General features: G+C 36.5%; 1 protein-coding gene across 1 annotated transcript in view; it reads right to left on the reverse strand.

The window, feature by feature from the left end:
- Positions 1 to 19,508, reverse strand: part of LOC100371432 (uncharacterized) — a 97,796-nt gene extending 78,288 nt beyond the window's left edge. The window contains exons 1-4 of the mRNA XM_085493798.1: positions 19,408 to 19,508; positions 17,526 to 17,619; positions 6,248 to 6,275; positions 2,184 to 2,390 (exon numbers count right to left, since the gene is read on the reverse strand). Coding sequence (XP_085349924.1) covers positions 2,184 to 2,390; positions 6,248 to 6,275; positions 17,526 to 17,576 — 286 coding nt within the window. The 5' untranslated portion in view covers positions 17,577 to 17,619; positions 19,408 to 19,508. The remainder of the gene's footprint in view (positions 1 to 2,183; positions 2,391 to 6,247; positions 6,276 to 17,525; positions 17,620 to 19,407) is intronic.
- Between the last annotated feature and the right edge of the window lie 7,493 nt (positions 19,509 to 27,001).

Raw genomic sequence — 27,001 nt, forward strand, 5'->3', positions numbered from 1 at the left:
GAAGTTATTTTCACGAGTGATGCGGTGTATCCTGCGGCCGTACTTTCACGAGCGAAGCGAGTGAAAGTACAGCAGAATACACCGCATCTCGAGTGAAAATAACTTCCATACGCAACGAAAGCCACGGGGAGGGTGTGGGGTTCTGTTATTATTACATATGTTCCATACTTGATTATTTCGTATTAAAGAAAGAACGTGCAAACCGGGATGGAATTTAGGTCGGGGAACCCCATTGCCCATTAATATGTTCCAATATAAGTGTTACGCCCTAGCAGCGCGTGTCAGTGTAGAACGCGCCCGGAGAACGCGTGTCACTGTTTGTTTGAAATTAAAATAATCAGACGTCTAATCTGAGTCACTGTTCGAATAAATAACTCGTTGACGTTTAGTTGGGACCACGGCAGAACCAGAACTTGAACTGGACGACTATGATACACAGTTTATGTTGAAGTTAAAAGTTCCGCCACAGAATTGTGCATTGACAAACATGCCGTGCAACTGCGGTACTCCTCTGACGGGATGACTTTCGTCGACAGCGGTTGTCGCTGAGCTGCACGCTACAACTTCGTGTGTGATGTTGCTTGCTGGTCGTGGATTGACTGAGTCTTGATTACCGGTTAAAATGTTGCTCTTTTGGCGTTGGTATTTTTTATTTGGAACTGAGTAACGCCGCAACGTCGCCAGCAGAAACCTGCTATCTCGATGCTGATGGTTGCGGCTGCATAGTAATCGCTGATTTTACTGCTGGTGGATCTTCTGAGAGCCCTTCAAGGTTTATAAAACTCAGTTTCCAGGTGGTCAACATACATTAAGTTCTCCCAATCGTAGTATTCCATGTGATGTACACCTGACATGCCAAAAATGTTGTTGAACGATTTGAACTGGATAGAAATAGCAGACGAAAATGTGTTTACAAAATAAAAATAGTTCGGTAGCCAATGAAAATACCATGTTCATTTGCATATCGACCGTGAAAATACCGAAAACATTATTGCATGGGTGATATGCAAATTAGTTTGGGCCAAAATAAGTGACTGCCTAAAAGTACCGTTACTGTTGTTCAAATTTCATTTCACTCGGCAAGTATATTCATGTACCCCAAGGGGAAAATATCATACTTCTAAATATTGTTTATTTTGAAAAACTGTACTCCTGAAGGGAATACTTTGTTTGCTCTCAGACCTCATTTGCATATGGGTTGTGGAAATACCGATTTTGATTTCAGGGACGAATCAAAATAAACTGCAGTACATATGTAATAAGTTACAGCGTGTCGTAATTTTGCGGTATTTTATGGGGTATTTTCATCCTACCATATAAGGAAATGCGAATTCCAAATATGAAATGATTACGCACGTACGCGTCCTCTAATAATAAAAACAAACATGGCTGCCATTCGAGTTTGATCGAACTCCACACAAAGAAGTTCGCTGATTCCGCTGTAAACATTTTGGATTTCGGCATTCCCATGATGTATTTTCTTGGAAGGTAAAGTTGTATAATAATAAGGTTATCACGAGAATACCTCAAATTATGCACTCAGACAGTACGCCGCACATTGACCTCCGCTGCGCGTTTATCGATACTCCAGCTGTACTGTCTTTGTGCATACGTTGAGGTATTGTCGTAGTAACCTCATAATAATAACATATATAGGTCTCAATTTTTATAAATACAACTTTGTATGGTAAATCACTTGCAAGCCCACATGTGAGACATATATAGGTTTTAATCTTTATGTATTAACTATTTTCTTCATAAAAGAGAAGAAATTACAGTCAAACCTGTGTTACTGACAACCTGTGGGCTGCACTGTGACCTAAAGATTGAAAGTGACCTGTATACTAGTATAGGCCACGCGTATAATTTTTGCAATGATCTGATCAAATGAACCTGTGTATAAAGACCATAGTCCTGCAGATGATTGCATGTTTAGTATATAAAACTAATCTCTACACTGATTCCTTTTATTTAATCATAACAAACAAGCATATTTTTTTATTTATTTCCTATCTGCAAATTTCTGCGCCTCATCAATTGAGACATTATTGTCATTAACAATAAACTAAACCATCAACTTCATATAAAAAACACCTGACAATTTCTTTCAGTACCTTAGGAGGTCACTGCGAACAAAATTGACTGCACAATGAAATAACATCAGGGGGTTTGCATCTACTTACGACATGATGGCCAGGAATCTGTCCTAGTGTCAGGAATTTCAATGCCGCAAGGTGTTACACACCAACATTCATAACCATGGCACTGGATGGGGGAATACAATCCACTATCATCACATTTTGGAACAAAACTGTCTGACTGGAATACGGGAGCTTCATTGATTGTGTGGGTTGGAATTCTTGATTTCACATTCCAACAAGGTTCCGGAACTGTAATAAAAAAATAAACAAATAATGAGAAAATTGAAATCTAACAATACAAGAACCTTTTTCCATCCTTCCATCTCAGCCATTGACATTAAAATAGTAAATGAACAATATATGTATGTACATTTGGTTACTGGCTGTCCACTCAAACACAACCATGGCTCCTCCAGAGTTTCCTCTGGAAATATTAGAGGAAATATAGGTAATATAGATAACCCAACTTTGATTTATAAAAAATGAGAATTTACTTCAAGTTTACCCAAATCAAAAGTTTAACTGAGATTTCTAAAGATTGTGTTTCTGGTTATTAAAAAGTATTTGTTTTTGTTCTGTGCATTATCCACTTATTGTTTCCACTGGTAGATCAACAGCAATGTTAAAGTAGACAGCCAAAGACCGAATTTAAATATTTCTCAGTCTCGGAAATTGAATCCAAGGCTAATTGACGCCTGATCTGATCCCATGTCAAACATTAAATAACTGACAAATTGATATTTCATTTTATCATCCATAGCTTACATCTACTTTATTCGAATAAAAGAATGAAATGTAGAAAAAGTCAAAAAACTATTTGGTCCCAGATCTTTTCACTCATACACAGAATGCTATAAAAGAATGAGGGCGCCCTCTATAGACCATAAATGGTCTAATCAGGGAGTTAAAAAACTTTTGCCACAGATTTAATTGCTGTATTCTACCTAAGAAGATTGAATAACATGTGGCTAATTTGCATAACAATAACACATGTTAATCATATACATTGTTTCTTTACTTCTATGATAATTAAAGCGGCTGAGAAATGTGGTACACACTGAAGCTTTGGTTTATAGAGGGCTCCGCCCTGCTTCATGATTTTCTAGCAAATTTACAACAGGAGAATATAAGCATCCCAAGCATAAAACAATGATGACTTTGTGTATGGACCTCGCCCCCTAACTCAAAGCTTCTGACTTTTTTCAGCTCTCCAACGATTACCAGATTACTTATATACACTGGGAATCTGCTGACTTTTGCTAATCTACTAAGATAACTGTGTTTTCTTTTCAGAAAAGTGCAGAGAAGTCACCTTAGGTTCACAACTACCAGTAAACAGATGAGATAACAGTGCAGGGATCAATCATTCCTTGGCTGGGGTAGCAGTAACACTGTACAAGACCTTTCAACCTGAGTGATTAGTCTGGTTAAATTTGCACACCCCTCCTGTTAGAGTCATTTTATGAATCAGAGACCTCAAAAAAATGAAGAACTAGAGTCCAAAAGTTCATACTCCATTGCGCTCATGCCATTCACCCAGTGGCATCACAAATCTTGTTATCAAAGCTTTAATCTGGCTTGAGTTTTCAACTGTTCGTGAACTTGAAAAACTATGAGTACAACCAGACATCCAAAAACAATATTTGTTCATATTTTCTGAACAGAAACACTTACAAATACTGTGCTATATTTTTGGCAATGAAACAATGTACATTTCATACATATTTGTTTTGTTCTGGAAAAAAACCTTAATTGTATCAACAGTTTGAATTTTAAATTCGACACACTGATCCTATACAAGTATATTTTCTATGTAAATTTTCTTTATGCAGAGGGGGGGGGGGGGGCTTTTCAGTATGTTAATAATATGAGACAAATTTAGATAGATTACATTGCAAAATTTAGATATATGGTAATTTTGAAAGCAAGTTAAAGAAGAACCGATACTATAAATATGGGCAAGACGGCCACCCCAATTAGTATGCTAATCTGAACCAAACCACTCACATCATGGCAGGAGCTCTGGCCGAAATGTGCCGCAACAAGTAAAAATCCTGAGTTTAAAATAGGGCTAATGTATGCAAAATGCTTGTCAATCACAGTTTGAGTAAGCGAGCATAATAAGCATTCATTTACTTAGTAGACAGAAGCAGAGTTAATTACCCATGAGAATGTGGTGCAATCCATGGGATTGAGCGGTTCCCCTTTAAGCTAGTTTAAAGTCTGCTAAATTTAAGTCGTGCTTTGACCTGGCCATGTGATTAAATATCTAAACACAGGTTGATGATCAATAGTTTATCGGTCACTCATCGGTCAAACGTAATCTATCTTCACACTAATCAATATAAAAGTTAAATGATTTAAAGTTCAATGAGATATAAGTAAAAGACAAGATAACAGAATTGCCATGTCAGCTACATCATTGTTTGCTCAAATACCTTGGTATCTAAGATTGAGATTAAACACTTTAAGTTTATTTTAAGGACAGCACATAAAGTACTGTAAAATACTTTATTTTAGCTGGAATTAATTTTCACTGAAAAAACTTCTTGGGTATTTTGTATGGATTTTATTTTCACTGAATCATTCCTTCAACGAAAATAGCAAAATTAATTCCAAGCGAAGATAAAGTATTTTACGGTAAGTGTTTTAGTCAGTATTCCCAACTAAGGACACACTTAGCCAACAATAGTCTTATACCCTGTACTTTTGATAAAATATTAAATAACTAACTGTTAAAATATACAATTTGACATCATGCCATGAAGTGACAATATCACGCCGTTTTTGCTAATGACATTTTCTTAGCAACAACCTTATTTTACTGAAAGCTGGACAACCACAATTCATAACATTTATTTGATCAAAGAGAGAAGGAACTATTTTTTTGTGATCTGATCTAATCGAATAAAATCTTTATTCACAATCACAGTAATTTAAGAGATCCAAAATTAAAAATCTTGTCTTTTCTTACAGAAAAAATAGTTTCAGCAAAATAGTTTATTCAATGATAAATCATACCTTAGCATTTTTTTTAGATGCCTTGTCGAACAAAATTATTCTAAAATGATATATAATTCTTAAAACTAAATAGCCCCTTTTAAAAGATTGCTCAACGTGTGTTCGAATTTCATGTAAACAATGCATTTTACACGCATTGTATACCGTACATCATTCCATATAGAACAGGGTGCGACAACCACCACTTCAACATACTTCAGCGTTTGAATGTTGTCTTCGCCAAATACAAACTGACAAATTTGTTGTAGGTAAGTAATTAACCATTGTGTTAGGTCGAGAAACTCTTAGCAGCCAGTGATGTCAAAAGGTGAGTGGAGTTGAGGTGATTTAACTGATATTTTGATTATTTATATCATGATAAAGTTGTTTTTTTAAAGAATTTTTATTGACCTTATCTTGTTTTGCCGATAACAAATCACATGTGTTATCTCCTATTTATTTGAACAATATTGGTACCAAGCAAAGCTTATCATTGTCTGTACTTCATTGCATAAGTAGAGATATGGCTGAAAAGCTGACATACTGTGTTAAGGTCGTTGCACGCAGAAAGAACTATCAAAACTTGTTCTAGTCCAGAAACTACTGGTATAAACTGCAAATAGATAAATTTAGGCCAATGAAAACTGGAGCCACGTACTACAATTTATATTTTTAACGTAACTCGATTATGATGTATTTAGTTATCAGGCTTTAAAGGGCGGTGATCGTCAGGCAGTGCGTGTTTGAATTTCGTGTAAATAAACAATGCATTTTACATGCGTTGTATACGTCGCTATGAGTCCCATATCGAACAGGACACAGCGCGACCACCGCCCTTTAATAGAATTGTACAATTCAAGCATAGCATCACATGGCGCCAATAGCGGGAAACAATCATAATATTATTTTACACTCAGTGTAACCACCATTGTTAGTTACACCAAGTAGTCGTTTCACTCATCTGGACTAAAGTTTGTACTATTTGATAATTTTCCACAAAATTTGTTCAAGCTTTTATGAAATTCACAGTACTTTCTTTTTTAGTGAGTGAAATTTTGTAAAATTATTTCAAATAACCATTTCCTAAGTCAAATAAGTATACTTACATATTGTGTCTTCCTTCGTGAGTCTTGGCTGAAAAAATAATACACATAATATGAATCATAAACATATAACTCATAATGTATAACTGGAATTACACTGTTTATTGGGATATTGATCAACAGTTAACAGTTTTTTTATTTATTGTTGGAGGAAATAAGCTAAATAATAATAAAATAAAATTTTCCACAGAGAACAAAGCATCAATTTCAAAAAGTGAACATTGTCTCGCTACTTGTTCACTCTGACATCAATCAGTATTTGATATGTAAATATGTATACTCTTTAATTTTATGATACAAGCAAAAGTAAATAAAATGGCCATCAGTACTGAACATGAACCATAAATCCTTATACAATGTATGAGGAGAAATTTGTTGAATTTTCATTTTCTTGTAAGATTCTATCTTTAATTTTATGATACAAGCAAAAGTAAATAAAATGGCCATCAGTACTGAACATGAACCATAAATCCTTATACAATGTATGAGGAGAAATTTGTTGAATTTTCATTTTCTTGTAAGATTCTATCTTTAATTTTATGATACAAGCAAAAGTAAATAAAATGGCCATCAGTACTGAACATGAACCATAAATTCTTATACAATGTACGAGGAGAAAATTGCTGAATTTTCATTTTCTTGTAAGATTCTATCTTTAATTTTATGATACAAGCAAAAGTAAATAAAATGGCCATCAGTACTGAACATGAACCATAAATCCTTATACAATGTACGAGGAGAAAATTGTTGAATTTTCATTTTCTTGTAAGATTCTATCTTTAATTTTATGATACAAGCAAAAGTAAATAAAATGGTCATCAGTACTGAACATGAACCATAAATCCTTATACAATGTACGAGGAGAAAATTGTTGAATTTTCATTTTCTTGTAAGATTCTATCTTATTGTGAAAATGAATTTGTTGTGTATGCCTAGCCTACAATATTGTCAGCTAATTGGATGTATTGTAAATTTTTAATTTCCATTGCTAAACTCTACACTAATTACTCTACTCATTCACTCCACCCCCCTCCGAATAAATTAATTGTTTATGCCCTTCTTGAGGACACCTATAGTTATCTAGAAGGGAATACACATATGATTGAGGGTGGGGATACATGGAAATTAGTCTTTCTTCAGGATTTTATGGCATTTATGAAAAAAAAAATTATTTTCACCAACTTGTGAAATTTTGTCTATTGCAAAATTAAAACAGTCTACAGTAGCTGTGTTGCAAGTAATGTTTTCTCGAAATCTGATAACAATTTACTGGCTTCCTGAAAGCAACATTGTTTGCAACACACAGCTGTATTATCAGCCAATTAGCTGATGATATCACAAGCTATGTGTACGAAACAAAGTCACAGTAAATGTTTACCAGAATCTATGGCTGGGGGAATGAAAATCAAACAATAACTATTTATGCTACCCGCTAGAAAAAACTGTCAGATTGTTTTCTAATAATAATATTAAATTCTGATAAAAACATGTATTATTGACACAGGACAAGTTAGTTCCCCATCACAGTCACTTGGAGCTGAAATTTAATAAATACTATTTTTTTTTTTTAATTTTTTTTTTTTTTTTTTTTTAAATTAGTATTCATTAATTTTCAGCCTCCAAGTGACTGTGTACCCCATCCCGAAGTTTGACTCACACACCCAACCACCTCGCCTAAATTCAAAGAGACTTTTTGAGATGATGGTCCGTAATCACAGTCAGTACAACGGCTAGCCAGTGTGACGGTAGACCCTACTTACTAGTCTTGTTTCATTCAACAAACTCGTGTAAACGGGGACAGCAGTGTTTTACAGTTACGGAAGCTACCCCCGTAGACGACATTTTGTTTCGTGTGCAGCTGTTTTAAGCATAATAATCATACACTTAGGGAGTCTAATATTAGAGGGGTACGTAGTTAGTACCACAGGGAGCCCGGGAACTATAATCAACTGTAATACGCAGTCTCTATGAGCGCGGGGGGGGGGGGGGGGGGGGGGGTTTATCGGCTGGTATCTAGTGTAAGAAATAGACCATTGCACTAATGCGAATGCTTAAGAACACCGTCGCAAACCATCCCACTATTTGCGACCATGACAAAGCTATGTTGTGGTCTGCCTTTACACTGGCGTTCTTCGGCTTCTTGAGAGTCAGCGAATTTGTCGCACCCACGTCAATGACCTTCGATCCACAACGCACTTTACTGACGGCAGACATCACGTGCAACACAGACCTCAAGGCGTCTAAGACAGACCCATTCCGCCGGGGATGTAACATCATCATCGCACCCTCACAGTCATCGGTCTGCGCCGTGCAGGCATACCAGGCGTACAAAGCACTACATAGTTCCGTCGCTCACCTACCCGCATTCCAGTTCGCCAACAGTAATTTCCTCACGCGGCAAGCTGTTAGCAACCACATTCGAGACCTTCTCACTCGCGCATCTGTACCAGATGTTAACCGTTACACTACTCACAGTTTCCGCAGTGGTGCAGCCACGACAGCTGCCGACGCAAATCTCCCGGACTGGTTGATCAAGGCACTGGGCAGGTGGCGCAGCGACGCCTACCAGACGTACATTCGCACACCCCCCAGCATCATCCGCTCAGTTCCGGGTCACTTGTCACTTGCTCTTCCTTAACTGTAATTTCGACATTTGTCTTGAGATTTCATTTCGTTTTCGTTACATGTATTTGCAGTGTATTTAGTTTAATGTTTCATCGGTCTAACCATGCTTTGTTTTATCCTATCGCGATAGACTTTGTAACACATCATCCTGCCTTTAAATTTGGGGGTTTCCACCACAGACCAAGCAGACTTTACACGGGTACCCACGCTGTCCATCCCCCTGGGGTTGTGAGTCTATCTGCAGGCTCCCGCCAGGGGGACGCCAGCCATGACGCCCGCCTGTACAGTCTCTGCTGGTGGAAGGTTGCAACCAGGTACCACGCGCTCGGCGTCATGATACAATTCACAGGCGAGTCGCATCATGGAGCTGTTCGCTGCGACGCCTGCGTCTGCAATTCGCTCCCCCTTCCACTTTTGCCAAAACCTTGTGTCTTGTGTCATTTATTGAAGCATTAATAGTATGATTATGAATATAATTTATAATCTGTGTTAATGCTCAATTATGACATGCATTGACCAAGCTGACATCCCCCTTTCATATTTTGACACCTCCCATGCCACATTGTACTTCATGCAATATTTGCTCACATTTCGTCCTTCAGTCGGATTTACATTAATTAACACCAGACTGTTCATTCGCTTATCCGTGCTCGCATCCTCTTCAAGCATCAGTTCATTTTGCCGCACCGTACGATACACATCGTCTCAGCAGACCTCCCACCCACCCATTCATGCAAAGGTCTCTATATACCAATTTCTATACCATTACCGATCTCACTCAAGTGTAACTCATGTTTATCTGCTCATGAACAACCTTAGCAATAAACAGGAAAGGGGGTTTCCACCACAGACCAAGCAGACTTTACACGGGTACCCACGCTGTCCATCCCCCTGGGGTTGTGAGTCTATCTGCAGGCTCCCGCCAGGGGGACGCCAGCCATGACGCCCGCCTGTACAGTCTCTGCTGGTGGAAGGTTGCAACCAGGTACCACGCGCTCGGCGTCATGATACAATTCACAGGCGAGTCGCATCATGGAGCTGTTCGCTGCGACGCCTGCGTCTGCAATTAATATAATACAAGGGCGCTCACAAGCTGAGAACACAGCTTGTATATCGGCTCCATGTCTAACTGTTGAATTTAGCATTCTAATGCTGATTCTAGGTCTTTAAACATCATCAACCATTTTATGAAACATATAAGATGTTGTAATAACAAGTCAAGTATTTCAAAATTGGATTTATACGAAGAAAATCGCAAGACAAAATTCCACTGTTCAAGTTCAAGATTCACAAAGCATCCAAGATGGCGTCAATGGACAAAGACAAAGAGAACTTTGCAGATCAAACCAAACAAACCAAACAACGCCGTGTTGTTCGTTCTACAAAGGACGCTAACTTTATCCACGAATCTGAAATTACGAAGAAAAATCAGACCACTGACGTAGAAGATGTCACCCCTGTAACCTATTCTCAACGCCGAGGAAAAGACCTTATCCCCGACGAACAGGACACAGTAACCCATTGGCGTAATAAACACAGCGACGCAAGCCATCCTGAAATTAACGACGTTTGCTACAGAACAACACCTGCTCGAATTATAACCTGGATAGAAGTAGCAAAGACCAGATATAGTAACGTCTTTCAGGACAAAAACAATATTAACATGCAATGGTGTAACATTTCCGGAGGTACTCAAATGAAGTGGGTAGATCGACGCCGTGACGAAGACAACAGCAAACAGGTCACTGTCAGTTTCTATTATTCATCTGGCGTCATTTATATCCAAGGTAAATATATCTTACAGTGGTCTAAACGTGAATATCCTGCCCTTAAAGCAAAAGTACATGAATTTCTTTCTGAATCGGTGACGAAAGAGTGCGAGAGCAACAACAGACAACCAAAATATAAACAAGCAAACCAAGATGGCGACGCACAGTCGGCACGTGAACCTATCGCCCAAAATGGCGGCGACGGCGTTCATAACTGCAACGCAACAACTATCCCTGATGATATGCTATGTATATGCTCTCCACAACCTCAAACTGATGTGATCACCAATACGGAATCACAGATACCAGTATCAGAAAACACTAGCCAATCCATATCAGAATCAGTCAACCAAGCCAGTGATCTTCAGAATACAACAAAACAGACACCTATTCGCTCAAAATCACATCTACTAAACAAAGCAAGAAATGTTATTCTAAACAAGGAATCCAACTTCCGGGAAATTATAGAAGATATCGAAGACAGATATATAGACATCAACAATAAACTTGATGATCTACAACAGGAAAAACTGGACAGCAAGGCAAAGTTTTCCTCACATGACAAATTAACGGCAAGCTGTCAGAGTGAGATCAAGAATTTACAAACATCACTAGACAACATCAACGCCAATGTACTCAAGAACAATAACGACATAACTAAACTGAACAAAAGCTTCAATAGGATGCATGACACACAATCACAGATATTAACCATGTTGAAAACCATACAACGCAATTATGCTCTTACGGAAAACAAGAACGTTGCCTATGTTAACGAAGCAACACAGACAAGATTTAATACAACCAATTCCGAAAAGTCGCTAACAACTGCCAATGCCACAACACAAACAAATCCACCTCTCCAAACAACACCTCCGGTCGAAGAAACCTCAAATCTAAATATTGACGCTACACCATTTATCATCAACATCCCGGTGAAAAACTCCTATGACATTCTGAGAGAGGACCATCAAGATCCACTACAATCTACCTCAGCAGATGACAGTGCTAACTCTACTGGTGATTCCAAATATGCCATGACCCATACCTCCAAGACTACAAACTCACAAAAAAAGGACTTCCACGGAACACCGACTGAAAAAAACAAAAACAATCAAAGTCCATCACACAAAAATGCATACAATACTGTTATTATTGGCGACTCTATTATCAAGCACATTGATCCACGTAAATTCTCAACAGTCAGGAAAACCCATGTCAAAGCGTTAAATGGAAAAGGTATTAGCGAGGTGACAACTTATCTGGAAAACTCAAGTTTCAAGAACCCACGTAACATAGTAATACATGTTGGATCTAATGACCTGGACAGAACTACAGAGTCAAAGAAAGAAGCACTTCTCGACAACTACCATCAGAAATTTGTAAACCTGATTGACGTCACCCGTAAAACATATCCACAGAGTAGAATATTCGTCTCTAGTATTCTACCCAGAATTGACAAAGCCCAGTTTAACACAACAGCAACTAGTTTCAACTCATCCTTACAGTCATTATGTGAAGACACAGCGGATGTGCACTTTATACAAAACAATCTACTTGACGCAACAAACAATATTAAATCGTACTTGTACGAAGACAAAGTGCACCTAAATGACAGAGGAACTAAATTCCTAGTCACCAACTTCAAACGTAATATATATCAGACCATCATAAAACGTACAGATGCTACAGAGCAAAGAATGGATCAAGGCAAATCACAAGATTACGATTTTAACACCAACCCTTTGGGCCAGCAAAACACTAAACACAACATGGAGCGAAACAATGGTCACAGAAACAAAGAGCAAACAACACTCAACAGAAGAAAACACAGTAGACAATATTCATTACTTGATGACCTACTTACCAGCCTGGCGAGCTATATAAAAAAACAATAGATTCAATGAACTCACTCCAAAAAATTCTCATTTTAGAAAACATTTTCTGACCTAGAATTCAGGTATTGTGTGCTTTCAATGTATTTTTTTTTATATGATGAATGTTGCTAATAAGCCCTCCCTTAAATGTACTTCCTGGAACATTCATGGTAGTTTAGATCTCAAAATTAGAGATAATAACTTTTTAGATCTTATTAGTGACTTTGATATTATTAGTCTGGTGGAAACCAAAACGGGTGCAGATTCCTGTATCCAATTGCCAAATTTTTGCCATTTTCATTCATTTCGAGCTGATAAACACAAAAAAGCCCGCTCTAACTCGGGAGGAATCATTGTCTATTTCAGAAACACTTTAAAAAAGGGCATTAAACAAGTGAAGAGTGGAAGTGATGATTTTCTCTAGCTGCTCCTAGACAAAGAATTTTTTAATCTTGACGAGGATATTTATTACGGCACCATTTATCTTAGCCCGCAGTATTCAAGTATTTTTAAATGGAAAGACGCAAATTTATTTCAAGTATTGGAGGATGATATTAATAGATATTCAAAACGTGGTTCAGTTATTCTATCAGGCGATTTCAATGCCAGAACCAAAAACATTATGGAATTGACCTCTTTCAGTAAAATTAACTATCAGTCATCTGCTCCAAATATTAACATTAGAAAAAGGGCATCTCAAGACTTGGCAGTAAAAAATCATTATGGTGACTCATTGTTGGATCTATGTTTATCCGCAGAACTAACCATCCTCAATGGTAGATGTATAGGAGATAAAACTGGCAAGTACACTTGTCATCAAACTAAAGGCAGCAGTGTAGTTGACTACACTATTGTTAGCAATAATCTATTTAACAAAATTAATCTATTCTATGTTCACCCTCTTAATTTATTACTCTCAGATCACTGCCAAATAACTTTTCATCTTCAAACAAATGCAATTTACACAAATAATATTTCGAAAATAACACACTCCCACAGTGATAAATTAGTACATGAAACTGACACTTACATTTGGAATAGCGAGTCAAATTTGATATTCAACCTAACGCTACAAAGCAGAGATATTACAAATTTAATTAATAACTTTAACATTAAACATTTTGACAATACACAACAATCAATTGATGAGGCAAATACTATGCTTTCAAGTATTTACATTGAAGCAGCTGGCAGATGTCTGAAAAAACATATCAGGAGAAAACCAAAAAAAAATAAATGTAAACCAAAATGGTTCAACAAGGACCTATATAATCTAAAGAAAGAAATTTTGGGTATCTGCAGTAAATTTAGTGCAAACCCATACAACATTAAACTGAGAGAAAAATGCTACAGTCTGAAGAGGGAATACAAGCGGCTAATAAAAAAGAAAAAGAGAGATTTTAAAAATGATATATTGAACAAGCTCGAAAGTTTTAGTGAATCAAACCCCAGTGAGTACTGGAATTTATTAAGAGAGCTAAAAGACACCAAAATAAATAATGACTCTGATAATGTTGACAGTCAAACCTGGTTTGAACATTTTAGGAAACTGAGTAAAGAAACAAGTAATACAATGAGCGAAAACTCATTGCAGCTACAACTAAAAAATCATGAATCACTCTCTCTACCTAAAGCCAACTTAGACAAGTACATCTCACAATTAGAAATCCAAAATGCTATAACTAAACTCAAAAATAAAAAAGCTCCAGGCGCAGATAAAATTACCAATGAAATGATCAAGGCCAGCAGGAACCCACTAATAAAACCACTACAAAAACTATTCAATTTAATCCTGCAGAGTGGATACATCCCTAATCGCTGGAATTTAGGTATGATCACTCCTATTTTCAAAAAAGGAGACAAAACAAATCCAAACAATTACAGAGGCATCACACTTCTTAATAGTGTCAGTAAACTTTTCACCTCCATTCTTAAGCAACGGCTTTTGAAACATCTAAAGGAAAACAACACAATTATCAGAGAACAAATAGGATTCATGCCAAACTGTAGCACCAAAGACCATTTATTTGTCCTCAAACAACTAACCACAAAATACCTGAGCAACAAAAAGACTTTGTTTGCTTGTTTCATTGACTTCCAGAAAGCCTTTGATTCCATCTGGCATCTAGGTCTCTTCTGGAAACTTATCCAAAGTGGTATTACAGGTAAATTCTACAACATCATAAAATCCATTTATCTGAACTCAACAGGATGTGTTAAACTTAAACAGTGTGTAACAGACAGCTTCACAATTAATAGAGGAATTAGACAAGGGGATGGACTCAGCCCACTCCTTTTCAATATCTATGTAAATGACATTAAAACATCATTAGACTTGGCTCATAATGACCCACCAAGTCTCCTAAACACAAGTCTCCCATGTCTGCTATATGCAGACGACTTTGTAGTATTATCCCAATCACATACTGGCTTACAAAATGCCATAAATTCTCTTGAAACTTACTGCCAGAAATGGAAACTCAATATTAATATCTCTAAGTCAAAAATCATCATGTTTAGTAGGTCAAAAAAATCACAGGACAAACTAAAATTCTATGTTGATGGAAAGGAACTTGAAAATACAAAAACCTACACATACCTCGGCATTAAACTACACAAATCAGGTAAATTCATCGGAGCACAAGAAGACCTCAGAGCTAGAGCAATGAAGGCATGTTTCAAAATGAAACAAATGCTATTCTCAGAAAAACTAACTCCAATCAAAACATACTTAAAAATGTTCGATGCAATTGTAAAACCAATTATGCTTTACTGCAGTGAAATTTGGACGAGCGAGAACATCAATAAATCGCATCTAATGGCAAATCTGTCAACACCAATGGAAAAAGTACAAATACATTTCTGCAAATACCTTCTAAAAGTAAATAGCAAAACAAGTAATTTGGCAAGCCTACTAGAGTTGGGAAGATATCCTCTCCTAGCATCAAGCTTAAAATATATGATCAAATATTGGATCAAAATTAATAATTCTAACCCAAATTCGCTAGTACATGAAGCTTACAATCTTGGGATACATCTTGATAAAAAAGGAAAAGACAACTGGGTAACAGACATAAAACAAATTTTAGAAAATTTAAATATGGGTAATATTTGGGAAAACCATAAATCTCTTGATGAAAAACAAATCACTGAAACAGTAACGCGCAAACTAGAACAATCCTTTGAAATACATAGTACAGAAACATTACACGATGACAATAAAGGTAAAAACCATAAAAACAAGTTACGAACCTATAGGAAAATTAAAACAGAATTTGCATATGAAAAATATCTCACCACAATCAAAAATCCAAATCATAGAGCAGCTATGACAAAACTCAGAATAAGTGCTCATACCCTTCAAATCGAAAGGGGCAGATATAATAACATTTTAGCGGAGGACCGAATTTGCCCAGTTTGTGACAAACAGGAAATTGAAAACGAAAAACATTTTCTTCTCAATTGTGATTTATACAAGAAGGAACGAGAAATCATGATCAAGAATATTAAATACAATATAAGCAACTTGGGGACGGATGACGAAAAACTTACAAATATACTAAAAATTAAAAATGACAAAACAATCATTGAACTAGGAAAATTCATCCACACTTGTTTCAAATTACGACAAGAAAAAATCTTAAAATGCCAGTTGCCTCAACCAACCGCCAAATAATTTAATTTTATTTTTTATTTTCTATTGTCTTTGAATTTCTTGTGTTATTTTTTATCTTTTTTGTATTACTTTATTGTATTTTCAACTAAGATCCCACTCCGGGATACGGTTTCAATAAAGATTATTATTATTATTATTATTAGACAAGGGATGAAGGCTCCAGCCAGCTCACATTTTTTAAACTCGAAAAAACGGACGAAAAGAATGAAAAATAAAATCTAAAAAAAATACCAGGTTGAAGAATATTAGTTGCTCCTTCAAATTTCGCCAAAGCATTACCTACATTTTACCGATATCTGCAGAATAAATCAAGAAAACCACACAAATTGACTCCATTTAGGAATTCCTAACGGTTAGTCCGAACGCATGACACCGTTAGAGGCGTGGCCTGTTCAGCATTTGTCAACAACCAATCACAAGACTGGTTACGAACCAGTTGAGCAAGGCTAACCGAGTCGTGACATCGATGGGGTTCGTAACCAGTCTTGTGATTGGTTGTTGACAAATGCTGAACAGGCCACGCCTCCAACTGTGCCATGCGTTCGGGCAAACCGTTAGGAATTCCAAAATGGAGTAAATTTGTGTAGTTTTCTTGATTTATTCTGCAGATATCGGTAAAATGTAGGTAGGGCTTTGGCGAAATTTGAAGAAGCAACTAATATTCTTCAACCTGGTATTTTTTTTAGATTTTATTTTTCATTCTTTTCGTCCGTTTTTTCGAGTTTAATAAATGTGAGCTGGCTGGAGCCTTCATCCCTTGTCTATTTCTTACACTAGATACCAGCCGATACCCCCCCCCCCCCCGCTCATACAGACTGCGTATTACAGTTGATTATAGTTCCTGGGCTCCCTGTGTTAGTACAACAATTGCTCTGATGTTTTCGTCGGAATCATTTGTGCATATAATGTCGTAAATAACGATGGGTCTAGATTTACGATGACATGCAGTCATAACCCCATGCCCGTGACAATCTAAGCTGATAGGATCTCGTAAGACAAGTCGGCATTTTGGAGCGTGTTGGCAAGCTAATCCCCTAATCTACTGTTGACTATACGATCATAAACACCTTCAATCATTAAAGGTCCATGCGTCAACTCATGCGCTCGCTCACTTTTGGAAGCAGGTGCGATAAACGGCAATTGTATTATTAACATTGCTTGCAAATCACCACTAACCGATAATCTTTGTTCTAATAAACAACTTGGTCACGTGACCTAAACTGGAAATATCCTCTTTCTTGATTGATCACTTGACACTGAACCAGGTCACCAGGTCATTTGGTGACGATAAAAATAACATTATTAACAACGGTATTTAGAAAGTTATTACTCACCTGTTGCGCATGCGCAAATGCCAATGCGATCGCCACGATTAACACCCTCATGGTGAAGGTAAAGAGGTGACGAATGTTTTTACTTTGGTGAATCCTGCAAATATATAAACAAGAAAATCATAGGAACTCAAAAAAATTAGGCGTTCTTGTTTATTTTTAATTAATGCACAGGGAGCCCAGGAACTATAATCAACTGTAATACGCAGTCTGTATGAGCGGGGGGGGGGGGGTATCGGCTGGTATCTAGTGTAAGAAATAGACAAGGGATGAAGGCTCCAGCCAGCTCACATTTATTAAACTCGAAAAAACGGACGAAAAGAATGAAAAATAAAATCTAAAAAAAATACCAGGTTGAAGAATATTAGTTGCTTCTTCAAATTTCGCCAAAGCCCTACCTACATTTTACCGATATCTGCAGAATAAATCAAGAAAACTACACAAATTTACTCCATTTTGGAATTCCTAACGGTTTGCCCGAACGCATGGCACAGGTGGAGGCGTGGCCTGTTCAGCATTTGTCAACAACCAATCACAAGACTGGTTACGAACCCCATCGATGTCACGACTCGGTTAGCCTTGCTCAACTGGTTCGTAACCAGTCTTGTGATTGGTTGTTGACAAATGCTGAACAGGCCACGCCTCTAACGGTGTCATGCGTTCGGACTAACCGTTAGGAATTCCTAAATGGAGTCAATTTGTGTGGTTTTCTTGATTTATTCTGCAGATATCGGTAAAATGTAGGTAATGCTTTGGCGAAATTTGAAGGAGCAACTAATATTCTTCAACCTGGTATTTTTTTTAGATTTTATTTTTCATTCTTTTCGTCCGTTTTTTCGAGTTTAAAAAATGTGAGCTGGCTGGAGCCTTCAATTCTTGTCTATTTCTTACACTAGATACCAGCCGATAAACCCCCCCCCCCCCCGCGCTCATAGAGACTGCGTATTACAGTTGATTATAGTTCCCGGGCTCCCTGTGATTAATGTCAATTACTGTATTTAATAATTATTGTAATTATTTCCACAATACTTTTAATAACATGGACCTACAAAACCATGTGATCTTTGGTCGTGGAAAAGGATGCATGGGCCATACATATTGATAAGTTTCACCACAGTCGTTTCACAAACTTAATTTAAAAAAAAAAACATGGGAATAACACAGCGAGCATAATTTAACATGGGTTTACAATTGTTGTCTCCGTTGGCCTATGGAATGACAGGAATCAAGTTGGAATTTGTAAACAACATATTTACTCGAGACTTTACGCATCGACCTTGCCTCTTGGCGGAACCATTGTGCTTGTCTCCCACCCACTTCAACCAACCCAACCTCCCTCTCTCCAACACACGTATTTTCAAATGGTTCAGGCACTTTAGCACATTTTCTTGCACTATCGGGACAATTGTTACGTAATGTGGCCCATCCGGTCAACCATTGTCATGTGCATAGAGGTGAACCTTCTTTGCCACGACGTATCAGTAGTTGACCTTGTAGCTCCACGCTATGATCGAGACCAACATCACTGGCTACGACCGAGGCCAACACACAATCGTCTTCGGTGACAACTGAGGTTGTGCACTGATGACCTTTGACGTGTTGATCTGATGTTCACTTGTTTATCACAAATCGGGCTATGTGGTACGTACTACTCATAGCGCATGGAATCAGAGATCTGGCCGAATGTTTGACCATTGAAGTCAGACTTCTAGGATTTTGACCGAATTACGGACATTGAAGGACAAATCACAATGCATAATATTGGTCAATGGTTATACTTCTTTTAGTGATCTGAGTACAAGTACAACACACCAAAAACAGAGATTCGCATCTATTTATCGCGCGCATCTTTGAATATACTAGCAATCCTATGTCAGAATCTCACCTTGCTTAAAATATGTCCTTCTTGTCCAAGAGTCTCCACCAGTCTAATTTTTTAATAGGTGTTTGTGAACATCAATAAAAACACTGGGCACATTTAGCGGTGAAATACTTCGCTATTGGACTATTAAGTTTGAATAGACGATACCATTGAGTAGAAGGGGTGCGGAGGTCGAACTATGTTGTTGTCGGGTACGATATTGGCGATATGCCACGCGCATGAATAACAAACACAGCGGGAATAATACTATCTTATTAGAAAAACAAGTTTGCTACCTTTACAATCGAAAGAGCATGCCCCAAAAATCACACCTCTAAGTGTTTTGACTGTTCCACCCCCTATCTCAACTGTCCCACCCTCTGTCCCATTTCAACAATAACTTGTCAATCACGATTTTGTTTACAGCAACTTCTGTTATCTTCGAGACCAAAGATAAGACCGCCAATACAAACACGTGGGGAAACAAACGCCGGAAGTGACGTGTTCTCCAGCTCACAGGCCAACACGTTACAGATCGTGGCGAAAACTAGTTGCACATATTAGAAAAGTGTTGTTTTTTTCTCATTAATCTATATATTGCACTAATGCATCACCATTAACCGTCGGAACCTTAAACTATCGTTAATTTGTGTTACGTGAGGGCAAAGTCGAATTCATGGCGTGACTGAGAAAATATGGGTCACAGCACGAACACCGATGTTCACTTGTTTGATCTAGTTATTTACTTCGCTTTTCATGGTCAACTGGTGAGTTGATATAACAACTTGCGTTACTTGTTTTTTTACCACTTTCATGATATCACTAAGTATTTATGAAACAAACATAATCTGAAAAGAGTGAAAACATATTACATAACTTCGTCCTCGTGGGCACTTTATAGCCCGTGCTAACTGTTCACACCCACCTAAGTTGTTAGCCCATATCCTAGTCCGATAGAGGGACTGTGCCCATACTAAGGTTACGGACCGGGTCTTGAAAATGAATCAGATTTACTTTAGTAGTTCGTTATCGTTGCTTTGCCTGAAATATGCTTTCCTGTGTTTTTTTTAGTACGGGCCAACGTTTTGTCCGTGTTCTTTGCTCGTGATAAAAAAACTGTACTCCAAATTAACGATTATTATCACTTTTATTACTTTGGTCATTTATAGGTTACCCTGCCCCCGATAATTATTTAGTCTAGCGATCACATCTACACTGAAGTCTGGTGCTCGGGCGTGTCACGGTGTGTGTGTGTGTGGTGGTGGAAGGGGTGGTTAAGGTAGATTTCATGTTCACATGATCTGAGGTTCACGATGCTGCCACCACGTTTGCTGAAACGTTACTTTTCGTCCAAGCACCGGTATACAACATTTTGTGGATGATTTTAAATAGATTTCGGGATAATTTTGGTCAACTTTTAAATTTCAACTGTGTACAATGTTATTAAAACTTTGGCGCAAATTACAAACCTTATTACCAATATTTCGAACACCAGAGAAAACACACGGCCATTGTTTCCAAGTTCTGTGGGAACAAGCTTGGCCACCCCTCCTCTTTATATTCAGCATTTTATACTTTATAACAGTATATATGACCAAAGAAAATTAAACGTTTTCTGTAATATGCTAATTATTAATTCTCTGATTTTGCATCAATGGTTACATACATTTTCAATCATAAATGACGAATCCAGAGTGTATAAAAATAGTAATTGACTATAAAGAGTTTTAATAATTTACGGTACATTTATAAATCAAAAATCAAAAACCATGATATTCAACAAAAGCGGCAAACACATTAAAAACCAAAATTTTCACGTAGATGGTGTAGAATTAGAAAGAGTGTCAACATACTCTTATTTTGGAATTAAATTGAAAACAAATGATAAATTTGACTTGGCTCAAGAAGATCTTAAAAATAGAGCTATGAAAGCATGCTTCAAAATGAAACAGTTATTATTCTCAGATACATATATACCAATAAAAACATATCTTAAAATGTTTGATACCATGATAAAACCAATACTTTTATACTGTGCAGAAATCTGGTCAGATAGTATATATAAACTCCAAAAGATGTATATGAATATCATGTCACCAATGCAACAATTGCACATGAAATACTGCAAATACCTTCTCAAAGTTAACAGCAAAGCGACCAATGTGGCATGTTTTTTTTAGAATTAGAAAGGTATCCATTAATTACAACAGGTATAAACTAAAGCAGATGATCAAATACTGGTCTCGAATTTTAAAAAATGCCTGAAAATTCTCTGGTTTATGAAACATACATACAGTCTCGGCTTAGAACTAGACAACTCTGGCACCTACAACTGGGTTTCCTGGTTAAAACTTATACTTAAAGATCTAGATATAGACCATTTGTGGCAGGAAGAAAAAAATGCGAACAATGTAATTATAGATAAAATAATATCAGAAAAACTAAAATCAAAATTTGAAAAAAAAATTGTAAACAGATTTTGGACAATGATAATAAAGGGAAAAATCACAAAAATAAATTGCGCACTTACAGACAACTGAAAACCGACTTTGGCTTTGAAAACTACTTACACGTAGTCAAAAATACTCATCACAGGTCATCAATGACAAAATTGAGGATTAGTGCTCACAGACTACAAATAGAGACTGGGAGATATAACAACACAGATATATCTGACAGAAAATGTCTATGTTGTGAAAATAACGCCATAGAGGACGAAGAACATTTTCTTTTAACATGTGATCTCTACGCGGGAGATAGAAAAACTAAAATGTATTTTAAATAATAAAGATGAGAAAACAATAATACAAATAGCAAAATACACAGAGAACTGTTTCAAAACAAGAGAGGAAAAACTGAAAACATTATAGTCAGCTAACTCAAGATAAGGTCATGTAAATGCATTAGTAATCCAAGCATTCACCATCAGAAATATGAAAAACAATCCAATTTACTTTTTCCCCCTACTTTTATTTGCTTGTCATTTTTTATTTTCCTGTGTGTATTTTTATTCTAACTTTAATTGTATGTTTGTCTTTATTCACATCTGTATTGCATTTTAGTCAAAATCCTAATAATCTAAGAGATACGAACGCAATAAAGATAATTATTTGTATTATTCATTATAGCATGGAGGTAATAAGATTATTTTTACCTATATGGTTATAGTAACAACCAGTCCCAAAATGTGTCAAAAATACACTCGAAACCATATATAACAGGGTTAAAATTGGTTAAGTTTCTGTTTCAAACATTGTTGTTTGTGAGCAGTTTCTGGCTTTTCCCGAAAACACGGTCCGTTGTTTGCATCATATGACGTAATTCGAGTCTTAGAGCGCAGTAAACAACGTATTTTGATGATCCGATATTGGATCAGGTCCCGTTATATTGTGTTTGGATAAGTGTTGATTTTTTCAGATCAGTGTCCCTGCTTGTGATGCATACATCGTGTCCTTGATGCATTAACAATGGCATATACTAAGAAAATGAGTTATTAAAGGAAAAAAGGACGACGCATTGTTTATTGTTGCGTGATAACAGGGCAAGGACGGGATGTGAACAATAATCGGGAAATGCGGTCGAGTTCATTAATTGTGCAAGAATCTCCATCCGAGCCCAATTTTAAATGAAACTGCTTGTTGTTTTTAAAATTGTGTGTATCTGCTTGGTCTTTACTTAAAGCGACTCATTGTTATACGACAATATCTCAATAACCAGTCTACCAATATGTACAATCGTTGTTCGCACTTCTGTCATTCATGTTTCTTCTTGTAACTAAATACAATAATAACAATTTCCACCATTTGTCGCTGTGTCGACCTTTGCTCACTCACGTCTTCGACAACCAGTAATTAGTTCGATGCTGCTTCGACAAATTCGGATATATTTGTAATCTTTGTACTCAAAGTACGTTTCTGGCACCTTGAATAATTTCACCTATTTTTCCTGAATCATACCTGATATTTAATTTTGGTATACTATATCTTTTAAGTTAAACCTTACTCTTTTTTTCGTTCTACTTTTTGCTTCTGCCTTTGTTTTATGAAATTTTGAACACACGTTTTTATTTTGCTACTAATCCGGGATTTTCTTGTACCAGGAGTTGGCTTCAGGCATTAGGTATACCGCGAATTACTTAGGATTTGTGAACACGTTTAACATGAACGGGTTATGCATAGTGCGTAGTCTGGCAGTAGTGTTGGTACGCCATACAATAACTCAACACATGCAACACACGGGTAGCTTTTGCTTTACTCGGCACTACCATGACGGGTTTGCTTTACTCGGCACTACCATGACGGGTTGCTTTACTCGGCACTACCATGACGGGTTGCTTTACTCGGCCCCTACCATGAAGGCCCCCTGGGGGCAGTTTATAAATACATGTAGTTGGGTAGGGAGGTGCCCCTGAGTGCTCAAAAGTGTGACCATTTTTATACCTGGATAGTAGCAAAATCTATACCCATATTCATACCAATGTATCATTTCTGTCATCACTGTTTATTCTAAATATAACACTTACCATATTTGCTCTATTAGAAGAGCATCTCCAATAGAAGCACATGTAAGCCAACAGTTGCATTGTATATTGATTTATTAAAATATGTATTTTGACCATAAAACACCTCTGTCCTCCTATAAGTATACCAAATCGGAAACAAATATTACCGATATTTATACTTATTTTGACCAGAAATAATACCGATACTTATACCTAAAGTCCAAAAAACAAGATTCATTTTCAGGAGCACGTCCCCATTATGTACCCCCCCAGGGGGATGACGGCACGCCCTTGAATCTCGCTGTAATCGTTATAAAGTCGACCACTCTTTGTGGACCATCAATGAATGTATCATATTAACATCATAGTTATTCACTTATCGTCGAAACACATCGCACAAACGTCAGCACTTGCTCGCAGTCATTACAAAGGTCATCTCCTTAAAGGGGAACCGCTCAATCCCATGGATTGCACCAAAGAATCATGGGACACTATTGTTTATGTTGTTTACAAAGTTAATCTATCTTTTGTTATCCATTGCTATTTTAATCCAGAGAGTAAATTTGTTGTGAGATTAGGCTTAACTGGAAGTGCCCCTTTAAAGTACGTCAGAAAGACCCTTAGACATGAGTGAATTGATAAACCCTCGTGATGGTGCAACTAATAATTTTACTCACGTGTCAGTTCCTAACCTAAATGTATTATTTGAGAGGGTTATTGCAACATAAATTTGGAATACATTATGCCCTTTGACCACTGTAAAACACATTGAAATAGCTACATGCCATTTTAGCGAATTTGACTCAATACATGAATTAACAAAATCTTAATTTAGCTAAAAAATGCCAACAATCTCATTGTAAGAGTATACTTTATTCTAAATTAGCGACATCTTTAATTAGTACTAATTACAGGTTAGCTAAATTAGCTAAAATGAAATGCTAGTTAAAAAGACGTGTTTTATAGTATGTTATGGAATGCTCTTCCAATTAACTTGAAACTGTGTAACAATATTGTCATTTAAGAAAAAGAAAACTAAAAACTATTTTTCAAGCAGGCATATACCTAAACAGAAACTTTTTTATAGCAGCATATTTTTTATCCAGTCTACTTTTTAATTCTATTTTGTTTTCTTTCTTTTACTCCAATGTTATGTACCTATGAGCATTTAGTTGAGCTACTGTAAAATACTTTATTTTTGATTGGAATTAATTTTCTCTATTTTGGCTAAAGGAACAATTAATTTTCTCTATTTTGGCTAAAGGAACAATTTAGTGAAAATATAATCAAGCGAATATACTTTTCCCCCTATATTTTACATTCAACTTGATAAAATCAGTTAAAATAAATTCCATACAAAACACCCAATTTTTTTTTCAGCGAAAATTAATTCCAGCTTTAAAAAAAAGTATTTTACAGTATATAAATACGTACATATTTTTATTATAATTATTATAATTATAATAATAATAATAATAATAATAATTATTATTATTATTATTATTATTATTATTATTATTATTATTATTATTATTATTATTATTATTATTATTATTATTATTATTATACGTCTTCAACTCTTACGATTAACACACTCATAAAATGCGTACTAAATATCAAAACTTGAACTAAATTACAAAATAATGAGTTCTATGTGATGTTTACACTTCCATTGTTCAGTACGCTGTAAAATCAACATTTTTGTCAATTTTAACATTTAGCTGAATTAGTGTATCTGAAAAACGGATACAATACATTAACAAATTTAAACAAAGTTTGATAACATGTTCAAAAATATTTGTAATGTTTCAAGAATATTAATGTAAACGAAACGATATCAACTGAATATGACTTGTTATTTAACCAACTTTGAACACAATCATCCCAGGAGCGTCTGAAACCCAAATCGTAATCGCTAACATCTCCAGGCACTAATAATTACAAACGCTTGCCGGGGATATCGACTTCAAGTGCTTGACAGTTCAAGGACTGGTACTCTGTATGACCGATAGTTCTATTGTGTAATAAAATGTCATGACATCGGATATGATTGTGAAACCATCGTATGACATTTGATTTGATTGTCAGTTGTTTTACTGACTGAGTGTGTTTGGTTGTGATGGATGCACCGAATGTACGCACATATTGAAAATGATTCGAGTTCATTCTTGATTTCCGGAATGAATGATCGCAGATCCAGACACGTAAGCACTTTACGGCAATATATTTATTGAGGGTCGTTTATTTATCTATGTATGCTTAGGCCAGACTTTTATTATCCCTTGTTTCGCGAACCCACCGAATGAACAAGAGCCGAAAATGAAATAAAAATAAAATTTTATTTCAGCGTAAGTGCTCGCGCCCGCCGACTTGTAAGCGCAAAAATTGCTAAAAAAACATTATTTTTATCTTCATTTTTTTACCGCCCGCCGCATAACAAATCCAAGTTGCATTTTCGTGGGAGTATCATGATCAAAGTACCGAAGTCTCGCGCAGATGAGAAACAAGGTTATACATAGATTAAAATTTTATTTTATTTCTTCTCTCCGATCAATGATCTCACTTACAATTTATTGAGAATTAATTTAATTTTTTTCCCCGCCCTCCTCAAAAAATTGCCTTATAAAAACTCGATAAACAAGGAATAAAAAAAGTCTGACCTTAAGGATGGACACTGTTAACAGTCTGACCTTTGACCCTGGAATTTCCTGCCTGCCAAGTTTTTATTTATGACTGGCCATTTGAAAATATGAAGTAAAAACACTTGGGGCAACCAAACCAGAGTTTGAAGTATGAACTTCAATTGCACGTATTCTGACAAATTTTCAATTCAATGTAGATAGATGCCAACGTAGGGTTTAACCATGAAGTCACTGTTTCCCACTGGCAGTCCAAGCCACGAAAACGAGTTAAAAGACCTATTTTGGTTTAAAAACCTGAATGGTCCCAACATCAAGGGAGATGATATTATCCTTGAGTGGTTCCAACAACAAGGGAGATAATATTATCCCTGAGTGGTCCCAACAACAGGGGAGATAATATAGTTTCTGAGTGGCCCCAGCAAGGGAAATAATATTATCCCCGAGTTGTTCCAATAACAGAGATAGTAATACGTAG

This window comes from Saccoglossus kowalevskii, chromosome 19 (assembly GCF_978046115.1).
Source record: "Saccoglossus kowalevskii chromosome 19, keSacKowa6.1, whole genome shotgun sequence".
Classification (NCBI taxonomy): domain Eukaryota; kingdom Metazoa; phylum Hemichordata; class Enteropneusta; family Harrimaniidae; genus Saccoglossus; species Saccoglossus kowalevskii.